General features: G+C 43.0%; 1 protein-coding gene across 1 annotated transcript in view; it reads left to right on the top strand.

The window, feature by feature from the left end:
- Nucleotides 1–13,746, top strand: part of LOC145414541 (beta-galactosidase-1-like protein 2) — a 40,214-nt gene extending 26,468 nt beyond the window's left edge. Inside the window, exons 10-14 of the mRNA XM_080284061.1 lie at nucleotides 291–442; nucleotides 2,794–2,886; nucleotides 9,235–9,438; nucleotides 11,792–12,014; nucleotides 13,678–13,746. Coding sequence (XP_080140187.1) covers nucleotides 291–442; nucleotides 2,794–2,886; nucleotides 9,235–9,438; nucleotides 11,792–12,014; nucleotides 13,678–13,746 — 741 coding nt within the window. The remainder of the gene's footprint in view (nucleotides 1–290; nucleotides 443–2,793; nucleotides 2,887–9,234; nucleotides 9,439–11,791; nucleotides 12,015–13,677) is intronic.
- The last annotated feature ends 9,067 nt before the right edge of the window (nucleotides 13,747–22,813 follow it).

Raw genomic sequence — 22,813 nt, forward strand, 5'->3', positions numbered from 1 at the left:
TAGAGCTTCTGTGAGCTCTGTGGGACGTTGCTTTGGCTCTCGATATATATATATAGTTTTTGACAAGCTTCATTTTTTATATGTACCAAAATACCCGGTGTTTGACCGGATAGATGATGTATTATTTTATTTTATCTACCCAGAGAGAGAGAGAGAGACTTATTTCATTACTGGGGCACCAAAACCTCCCAGTGACTCACTCTCTCTCTCTCTCTCTCTCTCTCTCTCTCTCTCTCTCCCCCCACCATAACCCCCAAACAACCCAACCACCTTTTCCTCTCCAATTCCAGCACCAAAGCATTGAGTCTAACGAGGGCACCTTAAGTATGGAGGAACTACCCATTAACAGCGACAATGGACAGGCTCACGGCTACATCTTATATAGCACCAATGCCTTCCTACCTGCGCCTAACACCACACTCAAAATTAAGGGACATGTCAGGTGAGTGTGGGCAGGTGGATGCAGATGGGGGAGAGGGGTATGTGTATGTGCTTTTGTGTTCGTGTGTGTGGGGAAGGGGGAGATGTGTGTGTGTGTGTGTGTGTGTGTGTGTGTGTGTGTGTGTGTGTGTGGTTCCAGGCTCATCTGAACGTGAACCTGGTGGACTACAGGCTGGGGTTCCCTTTCTCTTGCCCCGCTCTCCATCCATCTCTCGTGAAACAGAAAGGAAATTGAAGGACGTTTATATAACCAGGCAGTGGAGTCGCCAAGTCATAGCGGTGCCAACGCGTGAAGGCGGCCCTCTCCAGACGCTGTCACGTAACTTAGGAGAGATTTTCCTCTTTGGACAAGTTAATAGCACCTTTCATCACCCCTTAAGCCTCCTGTCAGCTGAATAAAATCGTCCAGAGACAGCAGAATTTAGCAACAAAGAGCACATCGTCACATTAAAAGGACTGCTTACGTTTCCCTTATTAACCAAACAAATTATGGAGAAATCTAGAGAGTCTTAAGCTTTTCTCCATCTTATTTTTGCGCTGTGGGAGCTACGAGACTGCTTGCCATACAGATAGGGTCGCCTTTTATCTGCGCTTCTTATGATACCTGGAGAAATCTCTGACAGTGAGGTGGAAGAGGAAAACGCGAATAATCTTCCGTCTCACCTCTCGCTGGAATCCGATACTCTTCATTATGAATTCTTACGTGGAAGAGAGTGCGGTAGGCCCCGAGGAGAGAGAGAAAGAGAGAGAGAGAGAGAGAGGGAGGGGTGAGTGTTTGTGTTAAGGGTGTGTGTGTGTGTGTGTGTGTGTGTGTGTGTGTGTGTGTGTGTGTGTGTGATATAGTTGCTTACACATACACCCACTCAGCCCTTACATTCCCCTCTCGATGAGCTGAGAGAGGGAGGGGGGAGAAAGAGAGGGAAGAGGGAGAGGAAAGGAGAGAGGTGGTAAAAGTATTATCAGACAGAAGCAGAAACACAATACAAAGAGAGAGAGAGAGAGAGAGAGAGAGAGAGAGAGAGAGAAAGAAAGATAGTAATAAAAAAGAAAGGAGTAGCAAAACATCTTTAAGAGAGAGTAAAGGACGCCCCCCTGAAGATGCTCCCTCGTCTTTGTTTACTTACTTACTTGCTTATTTTCTAAGTTGTTTTGATGGCTTGTCCGTAGTTGGCTTTTTTCAGGCTTCTCCTAAAGCTGATTATTTGCCCTCCATTTTCTTTCGCCAGGTTTCTTCGTTTTTTTAAGAGGTCAAGTGAGGTCAAGGTCAAGCGAGGTCAAGTGAGGTCAAGCAAGGTCAAGGTCAAGCGAGGTCAAAATTTTTCTCTGATAAATATAGGGTGGATTTATTTTTTTATTTTTTTTATTTAGCACGAAAAGGTAAATTTTTCTGGTTTACCTGGGGATTTTTTTTTTCTTTGCCTTTTTGTATAGGTTTCCTCGCCGTTTTTAATTAGGCCCGGCATGAGGAAGAATGTGTGTGTGTGTGTGTGTGTGTGTGTGTGTGTGTGTGTGTGTGTGTGAGAGAGAGAGAGAGAGAGAGAGAGTGAGTGAGTGAGTTGAGTGTCGCGTGCGTATGACAGAACAAGGAGTGGTAGGTGAGTGGGTGAGAATTAAAGAGAGCATACATTTCAGCCCCCTCATGGTCGGGGCAGCTCTGGTATTCTGTTATTTAAGGCCAGACGATTTTATTCAGCTGAGAGTGAGTCGTAGGAGCTGAAATTCAAAACTGTGTTCCCTTTACCTATTCTCTCCTCTCTTTCCTCCCCGTTTACTATCATGCTCCTTTCTTCCTAAGTCTCCCTCAGTAATATAACTTCTTTTTCAGTATATATCTTTATTATTTACCTTTATTTACACTTGCCATTTAGCATATTTTATCGTTTTAAATTTGCTTCTTCTAGACTCTTTCAAAATTAAGCATTATTAAAAGGAAATAAGTTCAAAATTAAGCAAACTTTCAATACACTCATTCGGAATCCAACATTTTTTTTAAGAAAGTGAAAAAAATCCATAAATTTTCGGAAAAAAATGGACCGATATTTTTGCTCGCGACTGTACCTTGTTGATGATTTTTTTTTTCTTTTCCAGACCCACCTGAAATAAGCGAGCAATTTGGGAGGGTGTGTGTGGGTGTTTTTTTTTTTTTTTTTTTATGTTTGGTTTCATTCACACACCACACACACACAGTACTCCCGCTCACTCCCATTCACTCCCATTACTCCCACTCAGTCCCACCACACCTACGAACTCCCACCTCCCCCACTTGCTCCCACCACTCCCACCCACTCCCACCACTCCCACGAACTCCCACTAACTCCCACCTCTCCCACTCACTCCCACCCACTCCCACAGAGACATGGCGCAGGTGCTGGTGGATGGGCAGGTCATTACAGAGGCTTATAATGGCTTGGCCGATGTGAGCGGCTTTGGCTTCTGGAACGGATAGTGAGTATGGCTTAACGAGTGGCTTGTATGGCTTAAAGAGTGACTTGTGTGGCTTAACGAGTGGCATGGATGGCATAACGAGTGGCTGGTGTGGCTTAACGAGTGGCTTGGATGGCTTAACGAGAGGCTTGTGTGGCTTAACGAGTAGCTTGTATGATTTAAAGAGTTTCTTGTGTGTATGGATTTTAAAAACGAATTTTTGGTGTGGTTTAAGGAGTGGCTTTTAAGTGGCTTTTTAATAAGGCTTAAGGAATGGCTTTTAGGAACGGATATACACAAATTAAATAAATGGTTAACTAGATCTATCTTTCTATCTCTTTGTTTATCTGTCTGTTAAATGCCCGACGTAGCACCTTATGATATGTGACCTCAATAAAAGGATCTCCAGACGGACGGACAGACAGACAGACAGACAAAGAAGAGACAGGCAGAGAGAAAAGAGACCGGCACACACACACACACACACACACACACACACACACACACACACACACACACACACACACACACACACACACACACACACACACACACACACACAGCTAGAGAGAAATGCAGCTTTAGTCTCGCAAATAATATTCCCTGAGAAATTACAAGCAAAGCGAGGCAAGACAAACACATTGCTTCACTGTGCTTATGTAAACAGAGTATTGTGCTGGACAGAGAGTGAGATACAGGATTTTTTTGATGGAAGGAGAGCAGTTCTAGTGAGTTTGTGGGAGAGAGTTGGCTTGATTCTAGTGAGTTTGTGAAGGTATGTGTTTGGTAGATGGCTTACAGTTGAGGTAATCATTGTCAAAACTTTCCACATCCCTGAAGGAAGTTTTCTTGCTTTTGTCATTATCATCATCAATAGTAGTAGTAGTACTTAAGACTGCGATATTTCAAAGTCTATTTGGCCTAGAGCCTTCAAATTTGGCCAACTTAGTCTGACGTCGTTCCGCTTCTTTTAGCGTAATATGGTGGCTGTCCGTCAGCCTGATCTCCGGATATTATCCAGAACACAGAAGGATGAGTCAGCCACGCAGTCTCAAGAACTGCTCAATCTAGGAAACTGAAATTTTACTGCAATATAGCCTTAACGCGGACGCAGTGCTGAAAGGGGTATGGTTCTAACCGGTTGATTATCCTCTGAGATCGCCAGGGGTAAAAAACTGGAACTTTTCCGGATATTCCGGATGTCACCTAATTTTCCATGCAGAATTAAAGTTAGAGCCACCAAACTTGGTGGACTTACTGACTGTGTTGACCTAAGGTGATATGGACAAGATCAGTGACCTTGACTTCAAGGTCCCTTTATAGCTCGGCTTCTAGTTGGCAATGGCTGTGGCAAGTTTTTCTTTATCAAACTCATCCATGGACAGTTTTGCGGTGCTGAAGTTATTATTATTATTATTATTATTATTATTATTGTTGTTATTGTTGTTGTTATTATTACTATTATTATTATTGTTGCTGTTGTTGGGGGTGGTGGTGGTGGTGGTGGTGGTGGTGGGGATGGGGATGGGGGTGCTGTTGCTATTTTTGTTGCTGTTTATATATATATATATATATATATATATATATATATATATATATATATATATATATGCATACATACATTTATAAATGGATAGTTAGATAGGCTGATAGATAGATAGATATTCCACTTCTCTCTTTTAGCCATACCGTTGCTACCTGTGAAGAAGGTTACTGTACGTTAATTACCAACTGAAATATGTCCGCTGTTGAGGAATACTATCAAACAAAGATAATTAAGCTGAAAGGGAGAATTAAGTTGACAAAAATAAGTTAAATACACACACACACAAAGAAAATTTACCTGAAAAACAGCAAAGGTGAAAAAGAAGATAAAGTGAAAGAAAATGTGCTAAAAGGGGGGAAAATACTGAAAGAAATTGAAAAACGAAAATAAACTGAAACAAAAGGGGAAAACGAGTAAAGAATTCAGCTGAAAGGGAATATAAACTGAGAGGATAAACTGTTAAAAAGAAAAAAATTGAGAGAGAGAGAGAGAGAGAGAGAGAGAGAGAGAGTGAATGTGAGAATTAGAGTGATAAAACTGGCGTATCCCTTGATTGATTGATTGAGAGAGAGAGAGAGAGAGAGAGCGTGTGTGTGTGTGTGTGTGTGTGTGTGTGTGTGTGTGTGTGTGTGAAAGAATGAATGAATGAATGAATGAAGTTGGAAATGAGAATTCCAGTGAGTAATAAAACTGGGCTATGGTTTGATTGGCAGTTTGAGGCGGTCTTTATGGTGGCAGTGTTCCATCAGAGTTTAATTTCGTGTAGGACAGTGAGGCGGGAGGAGTCTATATTTATTCTGATCTATGTGTGCTGTCATGTACGTAGGCATACACATAGGCCTGTAGAAGCACAAAAATATACAGAGGCACACACATATGCATGTACACACACACACACACACACACACACACACACACACACACACACACATATATATATATATATATATATATATATATATATATATATATATAGATAGATATATAGATAGATAGATAGATATATATAGATAGATAGAAATTTATATATATATATATATATATATATATATATATATATATATATATAGACACACACACACACACACACACACACACACACACACACACACACACACACACAGAGCAGAAAGGAAAGAGGAACGTGAATTGAGGGGAAGATGAAAGGGTGAGACACAGAGGTGGGGGCGGAAAAGGATGGAAGAGACAGACAAACAAAGAGAGAGAGAGAGAGGTGGGGGGAGGGATGGAGAGGAGTGGGAGAGGTAAGGGAGGAGAATAAGGGAAAGGGGAGGATGAGAGGCGGCATACAAGGAAAGCGAGTGGGAGGAGAGAAAACAATAGAGAGGGAGGGGAAGGTGAGCTGGAGGGAAGAGGGAAGGGGAGGAGATAAAAAGGGAATGAAAGGGGGAGATGGGGCTTGAGGAGGTATAGGGGAGATATGGGGGAGGGAACGAAGGGAGGAAGAGATGGAAGAGGGAGAGGAAAGGTAGATCGTCAGGGAGGGAAGGAGGGGGGAAGGGGTATTGAAACGACTCTCTTTAAACCAGTGAAAGCAGATCCTGTCCCCAATATAACCGCTACGAGGCACATCTGGGTCAACTGGTGCACTAATACCCACCGTCCGGGCCCGTGTTGATTGCGCGCGCCTCTGTTCGCGGTCGCACCAGTTCACCGCCGCGGAAAAAATCGCCAAGTCACGACTGTCTCCCGCGATATTATGAAAATTCCCGGTCGCGCGCCGTGCCAGATGTTCCCTTCTCGTTTCCGGCCCGTGACAGCTTCGTTATTTACTAATTTACTCTCAGGGAATTGTCTGGACCTTTTGCTGTAGCCATTATCCTTTATTTTTATTTTATTTTATATCTTGTTTAGTTTTCATTTATGTATGTATGTTTATTTTGTTTTATTTTTTGTTTTTCTGACTTTCACACACTCTTTCTTCCTATTTTTCATCATTCTCCACGCACCACATGTCCATACGCCCCAGTGTAGGTCTCTTCATCCACCCCACAGCACCACACTCCATGCTCTCTCCTCTCTTCTCCGAAGGGCTTCAATACCGTTCTTTCTAAAACCTCCAGCCCATGATATCATTCCCAGGCTTAATGAAATCTTATGGAAGTAGAGAGAGGAATAGAACAGAAAAGGTAATTGTAGAAAGAGGATTAATTATTTCACTAAGATGATGATTGTTTATAAATCTTGCTGTCACCAGACCATTTTACTAGACTGAGAGAGAATTTTCTATCTATGTGGATTTAGATATGGCCTTCATTACACCAAACGGAGTTAGAGATTCTTGAACAGTGACCAAAACTATAAAATTAACATCACACATCAAAGTAAGAAAGGGGCAGTGACAGATTATGAAGTTTTGAAATATCACACTCGTCAAACTAAGCAGTGACAACAGAAACCATGTGTGTTAGTCTAATGATATCAGGTTCATTAAACAAAGCAAGTGAGACGAACACCAAAATTACGGGAATCAAAATAACAATCCGCCCATCAAAGTAAGCAAAGGAGGACAGTGATCAAGTGTCAGTGTAAAAATAGGGCTTCATCAGGCAGAGTGGAAGGCCTCGTTTGTGTGCGACAGGATCGGGGGTAGTATTTTGTACCGAGTGACTCCTGAATAACTCGTGTGAATGAGGGACCGTGATTAGCCGTGCAGGAGTGAAGGGAAGGAAGGCTGGGTCTGCGCCGATGCGGGACACCACACAAATGAACTGGGTATTGACCGCGATTTTGCTTTTCGTGGGGTTGATGGTGATTAGGCTTTTGCGGGAGGCGATAGTGATGAGGGTGATGGCGGGGTGATGTGCGTGGATGTGGGTTGCTGGTGTGGTGTTGCATTTGGAGTGATGAGGTACATTTGTGGACAATAATACTGATCCACTTCACAAAGGTAAATATAAACACAGTGAGCAACAACTTCGGCGATCTATAGAGCCCGATAAACTCCTCAAAATACTGTTTGGGAGTGTCCTACTTTTATATATTAAAGAAATGGATTAATATTACTGTCCATGGCTGTCTGGTAAGTTGAAAATAAAAATAAAAAATTTCCTCCCAGGGCTACGTGAATACAACATGGAAAAACTAAACAACCCGAGTCACTACCTATACACGAAGAGACTTTGGCTATATTTCTCAAGTTTTACATCATCATCTGACAGAACTGGGAAGATGATTGTTTCGATAACTATACTGTGAATTATGGCAGTTTGCATTCTACTGATGAGTCTGCCACTGGAATTCGGTGACCTCTTTTTTTTTTTTTTTTTTTTTTTTTTTTTTTTTTTTTTTGACCTCTACTCGATTTTCTTCAGCTTATGGGAAGTATAACGAGCAGGAGGGTGTTAGATTAAGCTTTAATCAAGTAAATCCCCACTGAAATTCAGCACAATAAAGTTAATCGTCAGGTGGTGGTGTGATTTACAAAAGATAAATACATCAGTAAAGAAAAGGTTAGTCATAGGAACCTGAGAGAGTTGATAATATTACGGTCAATATATTTTAGTATTCTATGCCACGTAGCGCCAGACGATTTTATTCAGGTGAGAGTGAGTCATAGGAGCCCGAGTGTGTTAATAATGTCAAGGTGGGAAGAACTCTAGCATATATTTCTCTAGGTCACGGAAAACGATTTTGTGCAGGCAAGAGTAAACTATTGACACCTGAGACTGCGAATACCATCACCTTTACCCCTCTGAAGTTAGGAACAACTCTTTTTCCATTTAGCGCCAGATTTTTATATTTCGATGAGAGTCTTAGGATCCAGAGAGTGTTAATGAATCATCCAGTGAAGCGAGAAATCATCCAGCCAAATGGTCTGTGATGTCGGGCAAAAAAATGGGTTTCGCTTTAATCAGGGTGGTGGTATTCGCTATTCATCCACCGCTCACAATTCTCCACTTTCATCATCTCTTTTTACATTGGACAGGTATTCATTCATGCATTCAGTCAGTCAGTCTGGTCCACCATTCCTTCATTCCTGTATTCATTTTCTTCATTCATTCCTTGCTTCCTTCATTCCTTGCTTCCTTCCTTCATTCATCCATGTAGTCAGTCAGCCACTCAGTCCATTCCTTCCTTAATTTATTCCTTTTTGAGTTATTTCATTCATTCATTCATTCATCCCCCTCTCCTGTTTCCATGCCATACACTTTCTTTTCCTTCACCCTTCACCATGAACTTCTTCCCCCAATTTTAATCCTTCCTCTTCCTCTCCTCCTTCCTCTTCTTCTTCCAGTTTTAATCCATCCTCTTCCTCTCCCCCTTCCTCTTCTTCCCCCAATTTTAATCCTTCCTCTTCCTCTCCCCCTTCCTCTTCTTCCCCCAGTTTTAATCCATCCTCTTCCTCTCCCCCTTCCTCTTCTTCTTCCAGTTTTAATCCTTCCTCTTCCTCTCCCCCTTCCTCTTCTTCCCCCAGTTTTAATCCTTCCTCTTCCTCTCCCCCTTTCTCTTCTTCTTCCAGTTATAATCCTTCCCCTTCCTCTTCCCCTTCCTCTTCTTCCCGCAGTTTTAATCCTTCCTCTCCCCCTTCCTCTTCTTCCCCCTGTTTTAATCCTTCCTCTTCCTCTCCCCCTTCCTCTTCTTCCCCCAGTTTTAATCCTTCCCCTTCCTCTCCCCCTTCCTCTTCTTCCCCCAGTTTTAATCCTTCCCCTTCCTCTCCCCCTTCCTCTTCTTCCCCCAGTTTTAATCCTTCCCCTTCCTCTCCCCTTCCTCTTCTTCCCCCAGTTTTAATCCATCCTCTTCCTCTCCCCCTTCCTCTTCTTCTTCCAGTTATAATCCATCCTCTCCTTCCCCAATTCCAGCGACAAGGAACTGGCCATACCGGGATCCGACGCGGTGGCTCAAGTATCCATCCTCGTGGAGAACTTGGGGAGAGTGAACTACGGGCAGCCACATAAATTCCACCAGAAGAAGGGGCTGTGGGAAGGGCCTGTGCTGGTGGATGGAGTGGAGATAGACGAGTGGATCATGTACCCGCTGGAGTTCAAGTCATCTCAGGTTAACAGGTGGGTGGAGCGGTGGAAGCGGTGGAGTATGTGGGAAGAGTTTTTGGAGTCGTACAGGGCGTGATGAAGTCTTGCATTGGTGGATGAAGTGGAGGTGGACAAGTGGAAGATGTGCCGGGTGGATTTCAGGTTTTCGCAGGTTAACAGGTGGATGGAGAAGTGGAAGCAGTGGAGTAGAAGGGAAACATAACTGTGGATGGATATGGAAAGGGCGTGTATTGGTGGATGTGGTAGAGATAGATGAGTGGAATATATAGGCTACCTGGTGGAATGCAAGTCATCACAAGTTAACAAGTGGAAGAAGTGGAGTAAAAGCAATCGACAAGGGAGTGGAGAAATAAACGAAGTGGAATACAGTGGGAAAGTGTGGATGCTGGTGGATGCAGCGTACGTGGAAAGTCATGTGCATGTGGATGGAATGCAGACTGACAGGATAACGGGTGGAGGGACTAGTGGAAGAGGTGGAGTATAAGAAAGGAGTAAACAGATGATTGGAGAATAAATGACACAGGTGAGAGAGAGAGAGAGAGAGAGAGAGAGAGAGAATTTTGTATGCCAGTGCAATTAATTTACCTGTGCAGTAATTTCAAAGCAGGTGATGTTACAAAAAGTTGAATATTATAAAATTGTCATTGTTTCACCTATATTTCTTTACTGTTTAATGAGCCGCTTATAACTGCACTGATTGAAGGAAATATATTAACAGGAACAAATTCTTTATTCTGGTGATAACATCTATCTATCTAGTTTTCTATCTATCAGTCTGTTTTGGTCTGTATCTATGACTGTATCTATTAACTGTCTGTCTGTATCTGTCTATCTATCTATCTATCTGTCTATCAGTCTATATATTTGTCTGTCTGTCTGTCTATAATAGAGAGAGAGAGAGAGAGAGAGAGAGAAACTCCGATAAAGAATAAAATCGTCTTGAAATTTTGAAAATGCAGCAAAAAATCATGCAAATTTTAAAGTTAGTTTAGACTGTAAATAAATAAATAAATAAAAATAAATAAATAAGTAAAATAACAATACTTTTTGGAACCTGGCATAGCAAAAACAGGTGGAGAGGGAAGGGGAAGAGGTGAGAGGAACATGAAAAGTAGGGGAATGGAAGAAATATGAAGATAAACGAGTCTGGGCTAAAAAGAAAAAAAATGGTGCTGTATAGAAAATGGGTCGTTCAGATGGCGTGTAAGTCGAAGCAGGTGGATGGGAATGAATTGTTTTTGCTAGCCTTATGTATCTATCTAATCATCTGTCTATCTATTTAGCATTATATTTCTTCTATTTGCCCGTTTATCTATCTTTCCACCCATGTATCCCTAAATACCAATCTGTTTATCTACATGCATCTCTCTACAGCGTGGTTTATGAGTCCTTAAAATGGCGCCAAAATATCCGTTAATAATGAGCGAATATAAATGAAACTCCGCACATTCAAACAAAGGTCACTGTCAGTCATAATATCGCCTATGAGAAATTCCTCAATATCTGAAATAAAAAAGAAACAATAGCCTGGACGTGAAATATTGTTGCGTTCACCACCGTAGCGCTGAGTATTATTATTATTATTATTATTATTATTATTGTTATTATTATTATTATTATTATTATTATTATTATGGTGATGATTGATGATGATGGTTTATTTGGCGTATTACTCCCCGTCAGGAAATGGGTTTAAAATTAAGCCTTGCACACCTGATCGACTAAGAGAGAGAGAGAGAGAGAGACAGACAGACAGACAGACAGACAGACAGAGACACAAAGACAGAGAGAGACAGAGACAGACAGAGAGAGAGCACTATTAGGCAGAATGTAACCATGAAAGTAAATAAGTTGCAACGGAAATTCGCTACGGCACCTGCTTCAGTTATATTTAAGCCCTGAAAGAGACTGATTTCCAAACTTGCTTTAAATGTGGATAAATGATAATGAAATAAAGAAAAATATCAGGTTTCACATAAATCAGTTCATTAATAACATAAATCATTGGGCTATTCTGGCGGCTCAGCGTATGGAATCGTCCTGTATGCGTTTGTGTATATGTTATCTCTTTGTGTATTGCTCTCACTATGTATATCCTTCTCAGTATCTGTCTAACCCTGTCTGTCCCTGTCTACCCTCACGTCTATCTCTCATCACTTTCTCTGCGCTCTGCTGCTTATCTGTCTCTATTTCTGTGTCGCAGTTCTATTTCTCTCTCTTACTCAGTCCACCTATCTCTCTGTCTGTCCACACTTTCACTACTTCGACGAGCTTCAAAGGTATGTATGTATGTATGTATCTATCTATCTATCTATCCATCATTTTCTATATCACTCTAACCCTGTCTGTCTCTCTCTTCCCACAGTTTTACGGGATGGACTAACTTTACCGGATCCCTCTCCACCCCCGCCCTCTACCGCGCCTCCCTCACCCTCACGGACACGCCCAGGGACACGTGGGTGGACATGGGGGCGTGGGGCAAGGGCGTGGTCTTCGTCAACGGGTTCAATCTAGGGCGCTACTGGAGGGAAGGGCCCCCCAAGTCCCTCTACATCCCTGCCCCGCTCTTACGTGTGGGCGAGAATGAGGTGAGGAGAGTGACAGGCATTCCCGTAGGTTAAGCAAGCCCCCCTAACACCTCTTCCTAAGCGATTTATTTTGTTTATTACACCTGTTACACCTGATTGTCCTATTCTGTGTTTATATAGGTTAAGCAAGCCCCCAAACGCCTCTTTCTAAGCGATTTATTTTGTTTATTACACCTGTTACACCTGATTGTCCTATCCTGTGTTTACATAGGTTAAACAAGCCCCCTAACGCCTCTTCCTAAGCGATTTGTTTTGCTTATTACACTTGACTGTCCTGTTCTGTGTATATATAAATCTCCCAAACATTTCTTCCCAAGCGACTTATTTTGCTTTTTTTTATGTGTGCGATTCAGGGCATAGGATTCACATGCCATACACCTCCACATGTCACCACTTGTTCTGTGATATATAAATCCTTCTAACATCATCATACTCTGCATAAATAACGTACAAAAGGATATTAACCAGCCGTATCCAAAAATAAATCGCTAAGGAGATGATAGGGAGCCTCCTTATGTGACGAGAATACGGGACAGTGGTGTGTTTGCTGTGTTACAGGAATTCACGGACATACGTACAGTACAGTCACGGACATAAATTAGTACGTAAAATAAGTTAGATTTGATTGCGCCTTCCTGTCAACCAGCGAGAAAATTTGACTGGATAGTGGGAATTGGTTCATGAATTTACCATCTCAGTCAGAATTTTCACCTGTGTTTTCTGGCATTGATGATAATGAGAGTTACGTGGAATATTTTAATGTGGTAGTAATGAAGCGCACACACACACACACACACACACACACACACACACACACACACACACACACACACACACACACACACACACACACACACACACACACAAGAAGGAATGCTCTCTGACGCACGGGGAGGAATGGGAAACATGGAAGACAGGGCACAGTGCTGTCAGGGGATGGTCAGCGATAGTAGTCAGCAAAAATAATACAGAGACCATTACCTTGTTTGAAAATTGACGTGAGCAATATTTCCCGCTGTGCTTTCCTCCTGCTTGGAAATTTACCTGAGTGATATTTCCCCTTGTGTTTTCCTTCTGTTTGGAAATTTACCTGAGCGATATTTCCCCTTGTTTTTCTCTCTTGTTTGGATATTTAAGCGATATTTCACGCTGTGTTTGTTTGTATTTATTGATTCGAAGTAACTGATAATTTAGACTTTTGCCAAATAATCTTACTGTAATAATTGACACCAGAACTTAAGATATGGATATTAAAACACGGTGCAAAATATACCCTAGCCCATCAAAACTCTTCGTCTCCTTTTTCAAAATATTAAGCACCGTAAGAGTCTTGATAGCTTATTCTGACGGCATAGAATAGTGGTGTATGGATAGAGGTGAATAATTAGTAACCAAGGAGACTCAGCGCAATACCCGCGTCCTACAGTCTGTGAAAAGGATGAATTTTTGTTTTGACCTTTGTAGTATTAAGCTTGAGCCAATTCTTTTCAAAATTCAAATACTTCATCTTTGCCTGACCTTCAGTCCTTCCACCAAGATCGGTTCAAATCCATATGAAATTGAGTTATAATTCTTCTTTTTGCTATTATAAGTTCCCAGAATAATTTAAACTTCTTCTCTCTCTCTCTCTCTCTCTCCTCTCTCTCTCTCTCTCGTTCCTCAGATTGTGGTTTTCGAGCAATACACCGCCACTTCGTCCCTCGTTTTCACCGACACGCCAATCCTTCAGTGACCATCCTGACGCAGACGCAGCAGCAGCAGGAGGGAGGAAGGCGCCAGAGAGAAAAGAAAAAGAAAATAGGGAGTGGTAGACAAGCAAAGGTAATGAGAGAAAGCATATCAGAGGAATCGTAGTTTGGTAGATTTTTCAGCCATGTTCTATGTTCGATAATTTTTAGCTCTGAGGTATAAAGGCAGTATCGGCATGTTGTTATTGTGTTCCAGTGCATGGGATTATCATATTATTTTCTTGCTCTGTCTTTTTCCTAATTAATGTTGACCTTAAAAACCTCCTTTGCATGAGATTTACATATTTCCTTTAGATGTATGTATATATATTTTTTTTAATTAATATGAAGTTCTAGCAATAACAGCATGAAACTGGTAGTCTAATGTTTGCACTGCTTTTACTGCTAAGCTGGATGAATGAAGCTGATGATGCACTTACTAACCAACTCTCACAATGCATGCTTCGACACGGAACTGAAAATTGACCGTAACATGTATGCATGAATAAAAATACATCTTCTTTACTGATCCACACTATTTATCTCTTTAAGCATGAATAAACCACGTCTACTATACCCCTTTTATTCTAACTTGGCCTAAAAATACCTTCTTTCCTTCTTGATTACCGAGTTGTAGCAAGAGATTAACACCAGAATATGATGCTAGTCATGAAGAAGTGCTGTTGAATGGAGCCACAGTGGTGTCTCATTACGCCACTGAGCTACAAAGGGGCAAAATTCTAGGCCAGGTTGAGATAAAATTACTATAACATACGTGTGTGTGTGTGTGTGTGTGTGTGTGTGTGTGTGTGTGTGTTTATATTTAGGTTGTGTCGATGTGATGCTTCTACCTCAGCCTTTGCCCCATCATCCTTTCCAATCTCTTTGTCTTCTCTTTATCTCATCTTTATTATCCTTGTCACAGAATTTATTGATCCTTGGCTTTGATTGGAGAGAGAGAGAGGGGGGGGAGCAGACATATTCTTTGCATACACACGCGCATGCACACGGAAGTCAGCGGAACTGAACTATCTTGTTTCTGAAAATAGTTGGTGAGAGACAGACGGACACGATCGCTCCCTGAGATGTCCCCGCATCTGAAAAAGTACAACAGTGCTAGGTAGATGCGGGACCATATGGGACCTAGAGTGAAGCGCCTGTGTGAAAATCCTTAGCGTGCGACTGACTGACCGGACCGCCCCTAGAGATGCTCTCCCATTTGAAAATACATCCGTAAAATATGTGTGATTATGAGCATTGATTTTACCATATATCTTTTGCACAGTAGCTTCACTTTTTAGTACTATTTTCAGACTTTTCTTTAAAATTTGCTTCACATGTTCCCATATTAGATACAAAGTCTTATCTGTCAGTATTAAAGATGGACCTCTTCAGAAAGGCCCGTTAGGTCTGTGTGGTCTGCGTATCTGCGGTAATATTTCCTTACATTTTTAGCTGGGGGAAATGGAGGACCGAGGGAGGAGGGAAAAAGATGGAGGAAAAGATGGAGAGACAGGAGCAAGAAATGGAGGTAACAGGAAAGAGATAGAGTCTGAGATTACGAGAGAGAGAGAGAGAGAGAGAGAGAGAGAGAGAGAGAGAGAGAGAGAGAGAGAGATTGTTGCTTTGAGTCAGTGATCTATCGGATATCACTCTGTGTGTGTGTGTGTGTGTGTGTGTGTGTGTGTGTGCTCCAATATATACCTATGTTTACAGTTTCAGTCCTTAGATCCAAAATTGAATTACTACCATTCTCATCACTATCCTGTGTAATTTACAAATATAATCAGCAGTTCTAGCTCACGTAATGTTTTCTTTATTTCTTTACTCTTAAAACCAAGATTTATTTTTATCTGAATCTCTGTGCAAGGCGTGATACAAATTTTAAACCCAAATTAAAGAATCTTTTTTTTTTTTTCGATGCCCTAAATCAACCACATGTGCAGAGAAACGCAAATTTGGAATACACAGCAGTTTTTTGGGTATATTGAGGTATATCCACACAAAAATGCAGTATTCAGGAAGCCATTACAGTCGCAAAATTCTGTTCCTTTCGCCAGGCATAAGTTGATTCAGGGCAAAGAGGGCGAGATGTTTACGTGGCAGAAGTGAAAAGCCAGATGGAGCGGATTAACATAGGGATGGAAGTTTTCACAGGGTCATTCACAGCACCAGCAGAACCCCAGTGAAAAGCTGTTCCCTCCGCCGTGCTTTGAGAGAGACGGAGCGATAGATGGATAGATTTAAATGCAGAGAGACAGATATGGTAGCGGAGAGACAGACGGACGGATACGGAAGATGAGATGGACAGACGGATTCTAAAGCAGACAGACAGACATATACAAGCAAAGAATGAGGGGTGAGAAGCAGAGAAAGACCAGAAACAGACAGACAGATACACAAGCACCCAGAGACAGGCAGATAAACAGACATACGAGCACAAAGAGACAGATTCAGGAACAGAGACAGACAGACACGGAGGCACAGACAGACATACAGACAGACACGGAAGCACAGACATACAGACAGACAGACACGGAAGCACAGACAGACAGACAGACAAGCCTCACAATGAACAAAATCTCATCTTGGAACCGATTTCTCTCACACGCCGAAGTCACCTCAAAACTCCTTGACCTCCAAAAGACGTAATCTCCATTCTGTCACCCTCCCCACCACCATCCCCAACCCCGAACCCAACCCCCCACTCCACCCTACTCCCAACCCTCACACTACCGCCACCCCTACTACCACCACCACCACCACCACCCAACTTCACTCTGCTCCCACCCTCCTTACCCCTACCTCATGCCCCCACGCCCCCACTTCACACACACCACCCCCCACTCCCACCCCCACCCCCACACACCCCCTCCCTCACCCTCCACCTCCTAAAAACCTTCCTAAAACCCAAAAGAGGGCGTCGGCGTTTTAAGGAATGGATGAAATATTTTTACGGTGCTCTCTGACAATTTTGGTGGCAGTAAGTGGGACGAAATACTGAGATGGTGGACGTAAAGTAAAAACTAAGTCATGTGTGTCGACGAGGGTGGGTTGGGGACAGAATGGGGAGAGGGAGGGGAAGAATGAGGGAGGGAAAAGGGGGAGATGGGGAGGGGACGTGGAAGGAGGCAAGGAAAGGGTGAAAGGGGGGACCTGCAAGGGAGAGAGGGGGAGAACGGGGGAAGAGAATGGTGAAAGGGACGTGAGAGGGAAGGAGGGAGAGAATGGGGGAGGGAGGAGGAAATGAGAGAAATGGAAGGGGGATGGGAGAGGTGAAAAGGGAAGAAGATATAGGAAGGGACGATGGAAGAAGGGGAGAGAATGTGGGAGAGGGGAGGAGTAAAGAGAAATGTTAAGGAGGAGAAGAGAGATGGGAGGGGAGAAGAATTAGGGAGGGGCGATGGAGAGAGGAGAGAAAGAGTGTTGGAGTGGGAGGACAAGGGAGAAACAGGAGGATGAGGAAGAAAACAGAAGAGGGAAGGGGATGTGAGAGGAAAGAAGGGAAGAAAAGGTTGGAGGAGGGAGAAAAAAGGGAGAGACGGAAGAAGAAGAGAGGAGAGAAGAGGACATGGAGAGTGGGAGGGAGAGGAGAGAACATGGGAGGGAAAGACTATGAAAGATATAGGAGGGGGCTTGGAGGGATGGGAGAGGGAGTGGAGTGAATGTGGGAGGGGGGAGAGAAAGGAAGAAAGGGAAGGCAGAGGAGGAGAAGGGGGGGAGAGAGGATGGAATAAGGAGGATTGTATGGGAAGGAGTGCAAAGAAATGGAAAAGACAACGAGAAGAGGAGAGAAGGAAGATAAGAAGATGGAGAAAATAGGAAGATGTGGGAGTGAAGATAGAGAATAGGCGAGGGGAAAGAAAAGAGATGAGACAAGGAGGAAATAGAAGAAAGGAAGAAGATGGAAGAGACGGAGAGAGAATTTGAGAAGCAGAACTAAGATGGAGAGATAGAATGAAGAGAGGAGAGAGGAGAAGACAGAAGAGCTAGAGAGAGACTGTTGGGGAGGAGGGGGGAGAAAAGGAAGAGACTGAAGTGAGAGGGGGAGGGAAGAAAATGGAAGAAATGATGAGAGATTTGAATGAACTGGAATGAAAGGAAGGGGCGTAGGCGGAGAAGAAAGGAGGGAAGGAGAAGAGATGGAAAGAGCAGGTAATGTTGGAGAGAGTAGAATGGCTTCTGGGGGAGAAGGAAATAAATAATGCAGATGAAAGAGACAGAAATAGATGTGAGAAAGGAGAGGCGAGATGTGTAAAGTACTCTAAAAAGAAAATCTGTTTTAAAATGAGATGTGCAAATGTAAAAAAAAAGGGAGGGTGAAGAAAGTATGAATATGCGAGGGAAGGGAAAGGAAGAATACTAACAGATGGAGAAGAAGTAAGGAGCAGATGAAAGGAATATTTCGAGCGACATGTGAAATGGAAATGATGAGAGCTAAGAAGTAAAAGTGATTGGTTTTGGCGGTGCACAGGGAAAGGGTCTGCCAGTCGAAGGTGACCCACACACATCAGAACTTAAGTGTGTTATAATAAATACACCAAAAGTTAAGTGTACCATAACATTATCACGTGAGAAGGGCGGCGACTTGGGGTGGACGCTGAGAGAGGCGAAAGGAGAACTGAAGAGTGGAATCGTCAGCACAGGAGTGAATAGGACTTGATATACGGCACAGATCTCTAATAAATAATAGAGGGGTGGTGAATGGACGGCTGGTGACTTGATTTATTTTTAAACATACTCGTATTTATGAGGGATTGTCCACCACATTTTATTTTTCTGTCACTTATTATTCACGTTCTTGGTGAAAAAAAGAAAAAAATAATGTGTCTCAGTTAACTCATACTCCTTGAACTGAAAGTAAATGAAAGAAAGATCAAGGTTATGATATGCAGTAGAGAAAAAGAGCAAAACGAAAGGAGAATAAGTCTAAATGATGAAGATATGGAGGAAGTAAAGTGTTTTGGGTAATTCTGGGTAAATTTTTAAGGTATTTTTAACGATAGGAAAGTCTGGAGCCAAAATGGAAGAAATTTGAAATGTCGGTATTGTCATTTAACAGCATTAAAAGCCTGTATTAGCTTTACACTTTATCGGCCCTTACATAAGGAAAAGATGTCCGGGTTTTTCAATTTTCCATTAAAGAACGTGATACAGAAGGGAGGAATTAGTTTGGTAGGTCTAATTTAAGATCTAACATGGCAGTGCTTTCATATGGGCAAGGAAACCAAAACTGTAATGCATACTCCAAACGCGGTCGCACCAGGAATCCAAAGTTGTACTCCGTAATCCAAATGTACCAGGAAGCCAAAAATGTACTCCATAATCCAAATGAGGTTGTACCAGAAGCCAAAACTGTACTGTAAAATCCAAATACAGTTGTACCAGGCTCCTGTAAAAAATAATAATGATATCGATGAAGGGGTTAATCTCAATTCAGTTCTCTCTTTCGTGGTTGCTAAAGAAGTGAATATATTAGTTGTTATTCCACGCGCCATAAGTTAAGGCACATTACGAGGCAGCTTATCAAGAGCTTTATAAAGGCGGTCATAATATATTACGGGTTAAAGTTAGGGCCTTAGGAATTACAGGTTATATTATACAATTGGTTGGGTAGCTGGTTGTGTAAGAGAGAGAGAGAGAGAGAGAGAGCAAAAGAGGGAGAAGGAGATGAGAGGGGCAATGACAATAGACGCATGATAAAAATGTTGGAGACAAAGGAAAGGGGGAGAGAAAAAAGGAGAGAGAGAGAGAGAGAGAGAGAGAGAGAGAGAGAGAGAAAGATGCAGGGAAGGGAAAGGGAGAGAGGAAGGCAGAAAGAAAAGAATGATAATAGGATGGAAGAGAAAAGGAGGAAAGGAAAAGAAGAGGGAAGAAAATGAGGTGGCTGGAGGATAAAGGAATAAGGAGATGGTAAGGAAAAAGGGAAAACTGAAGCTTTGGAGATAAGACAACAAATATATAGGAAAGACAAACAAAAGAAAGGCCAGACAGGAGACCGAAAGAGACAAAAGACACAGAAAAAAAAAAAACAGACAAAAGACAGAGGGACACATAAAGAAAAGGGAGAAAGACAGACAGAGAGACTGACAGTGACACAGAGAGAAGGACAAAAGACAGGAGACAGACCAAGACAAACAGAGAAACAGGACAGAAACAGGCTGACCGAAAAGAAACAGAGGGAGTGACAGACAAAAGGCAATCAGAAAGACAAAGAAAATGAGGGACGGAATGACAAATAATAAAAAACGATATAGATTAAAAACAGAGACATAGACGGACAGACAAAAAAAAAAAAAAGCTAGTCAAAGAGCAGACAAACACAGAAGACACACAGACAGACACAAACACAGATTAAGTTTAGAGACAGACAGACAGGCAAAAGACAGAGAGACACAGACAGGCAGGAAGAGAGCCAGACCAAAGAGAAAACGAGGGAAGAAAAAGGGGCAGTTCCGACAAGGAAGCGGAGGAGGAGGAGAAGAAGAAGGAAGAGGGGAAGGGAGGAAGGAAGGTAGGAAGGAAGCAAGATTGAGAGAAGAGGAAGAGATATATGATTTTTGAGGACTGTTTGTGGATCCTTCTCTTTCAGTCTCCCCTCGTGAGCCAAGACGCCCTGAATAGAAAACGGGTTGAGATTGCTTCAGACGCCCTCACTCTCCTCCACAGGGCCCCTCCAGCCGCATTCATCTCTCTCTCTCTCTCTCTTTCTCTCTCTCTCTCTATTCTTCAGGGTTACTGCACTGATATAGGAGTCGTTAATGCCCGCCAGTGGACCTTGAGAAAATCGAAATCATATCATAAACTCCCGATCTCTCCCTTTCAACAACTGGATGCGAACCCGGGACCATCCACACAAGTCCCCCTCCCGAACACTAAGCCACTTTTTTATTTATTTACTCTTTATTTTCTCAGTTCATTTTTACAGATAAGTAATATACAGACGCGCAAATTCTGAGATGCGACACCCCCCCCCTCTGATCATCCCCATCCTTCTCCCCCCTCCCAGCTCGCCACTCCCCTTCCCCAAACCATCCTTCGATACCCCCCCTTCTTCACCTCCTCTCGTCCCCCACCCCTTCTCACCTTTCCATTTTCCCCACCCCTACCTTCCTTCCTCCGCCCCTCTTAACTTACCCCCGCCTCTCCCTAACAAACACAACAACAACAACTACCCCCACCCCTCAGTTCCTTCCCCCACCCTTCACTTCCTTCCCCCACCCTTCCCTTCCTTCTCCCACCCTTCCCTTCCTTCCCCCACCCCTCCTTTCCTTCCCCCCACCCTTCCCATTCTTCCCTAACCCTTCGCTTCCTTTCCGTACCCCTCAGTTCCATCCCCTACTCCTTCCTTCCTTCCCCCACCCCTCCCTTCCTTCCCCCACCCTTCCCTTCCTTCCCCCGCCCCTCCCTTCCTTCCCTCACTCCTTCCTTCCTTCCCCCTCCCCTCGCTTCCTTCCCTCAATCCCCCTCCCATTCATCCTGGCGCCAACAAAGAGGACAGGAAGGAGGTGCGGCCACGACTGACGGCGAGCTGCAAGAGGAAGCCGGTGGTGCATTGGTTAGCACATCCAGGCCGCAACTAGAAGAACCAGGGTGCGATTTTCGGGCCGGTCAGACTCTTAGACAAGGCTTGTTTGCCCCTCATCTTACGTCGCCCGGCTGGGATGGACATTCGAGTGTTTCGTGTTTTCTCCGCTTTCTTTATCGTTCGCTTCGTTTATAAAGCTCCAGTATGCTTGCGTGCGTCAGCCTTGGCCATCTACCGGCAACTGTCCATGCTGCTCGATCTCTAGCAGCTTCTCTATTCAGTCCCATATCCCTGAGGTCACATCTATGCCCTCATCTCACTCATTTTCGATCTGCCATTCGCAACTCTACCCTCAACGTTCACACCTTTCACCCTCCGCACCCATACGTATTTAAGTAAAAAATTTATGTAAAGTCCATTGTCTGCCTTATTTCTTTCGCCAAGTTAAAATAAAAGAACTTTAGTAAGGTTTTACCCACACTTCAATCTCATATAATTTATACTCTGTTCACTTTAACTTGGCGAAAAATTGTCGTCTCATGAATGTTGAGCTGTAGAGATGAGCACTAGAATGCGATGCTAGTCACGAAGAAGTGGTATAGAATGTCGAGCTGTAGTTTTGACTAATTCAGCCACTGAAGAACGAGCCGCAAAAGGACGAAATTCCCCGCCAAGTTAAGATGAAAGGACTACAGCGCCTTCTATGCCGGTGGTAGCCAAGGGACCATATTTATAAAGTTTCCTAAGCTTGAGTTGTGCCTAAGATTGTTTATTCTTTGATCTTCACTCATACGGCCACCACACACTTCACAGCCAAATTAGATTGAAATTTTAAGTGAGAAAGGCAAGAACACCATCTTTCTGTCAATCTGTCTATCTGTCTGTCTGTCTGTCCATCTATCTGTTCATCTGTCTATCTACCTATAGCCAAACGCCTCAATCCTGCAAGGGGTGTCCACAAACAAATCGCCTCCATGTCACCCTGTCCCCTGTCTTTACGCTGCGCTCCCTTCCAACACACATCGCTCTCTCATCTACCTCTCCACCTCATCCCTCCTTCTCATCCTTGACGTGGAGAGATATATGAAATGCAAGAAAACGGAGCTATTTATTGTAACATATTTGCCAGGGAGATGTGTTTATTTTGGATTTTTTTTTTTTTTTGAATGACGCTCTAGATTCTTAATATTAATCCCCTTTTTCTCTCTCTCAAATTAACGCTACCACTATAGTCTGTTCATTTTCATCTGACAAAGCTGGTTCACTTCCACGACTTGAGGACTGAGTTATGGTCTGTATGTAATTCGGTGAGACTTAGGGGGGTAGGGATGAGTCTTCTTGGTTAATAGTGAAATTTATACTCCAGTCTGACTCCACCTGGCCATCACCTGACTTGCGAGAGGCTACAGGTCTTCCCTCAGATGACAATACACTGGCAGCAGACGATTTGATTCTGCTTCTAGGGTGTGTGTTGCGGTGAAGGGGTTATTGAAGCCTGTAACAAACCCCTCAAGCCCCAAAAAATCTCTCCGCAGCTGAATAAA

The sequence above is a fragment of the Coenobita brevimanus genome, chromosome 100 (assembly GCF_032717465.1).
Source record: "Coenobita brevimanus isolate Jiangsu-jjx chromosome 100, ASM3271746v2, whole genome shotgun sequence".
NCBI lineage: Eukaryota > Metazoa > Arthropoda > Malacostraca > Decapoda > Coenobitidae > Coenobita > Coenobita brevimanus.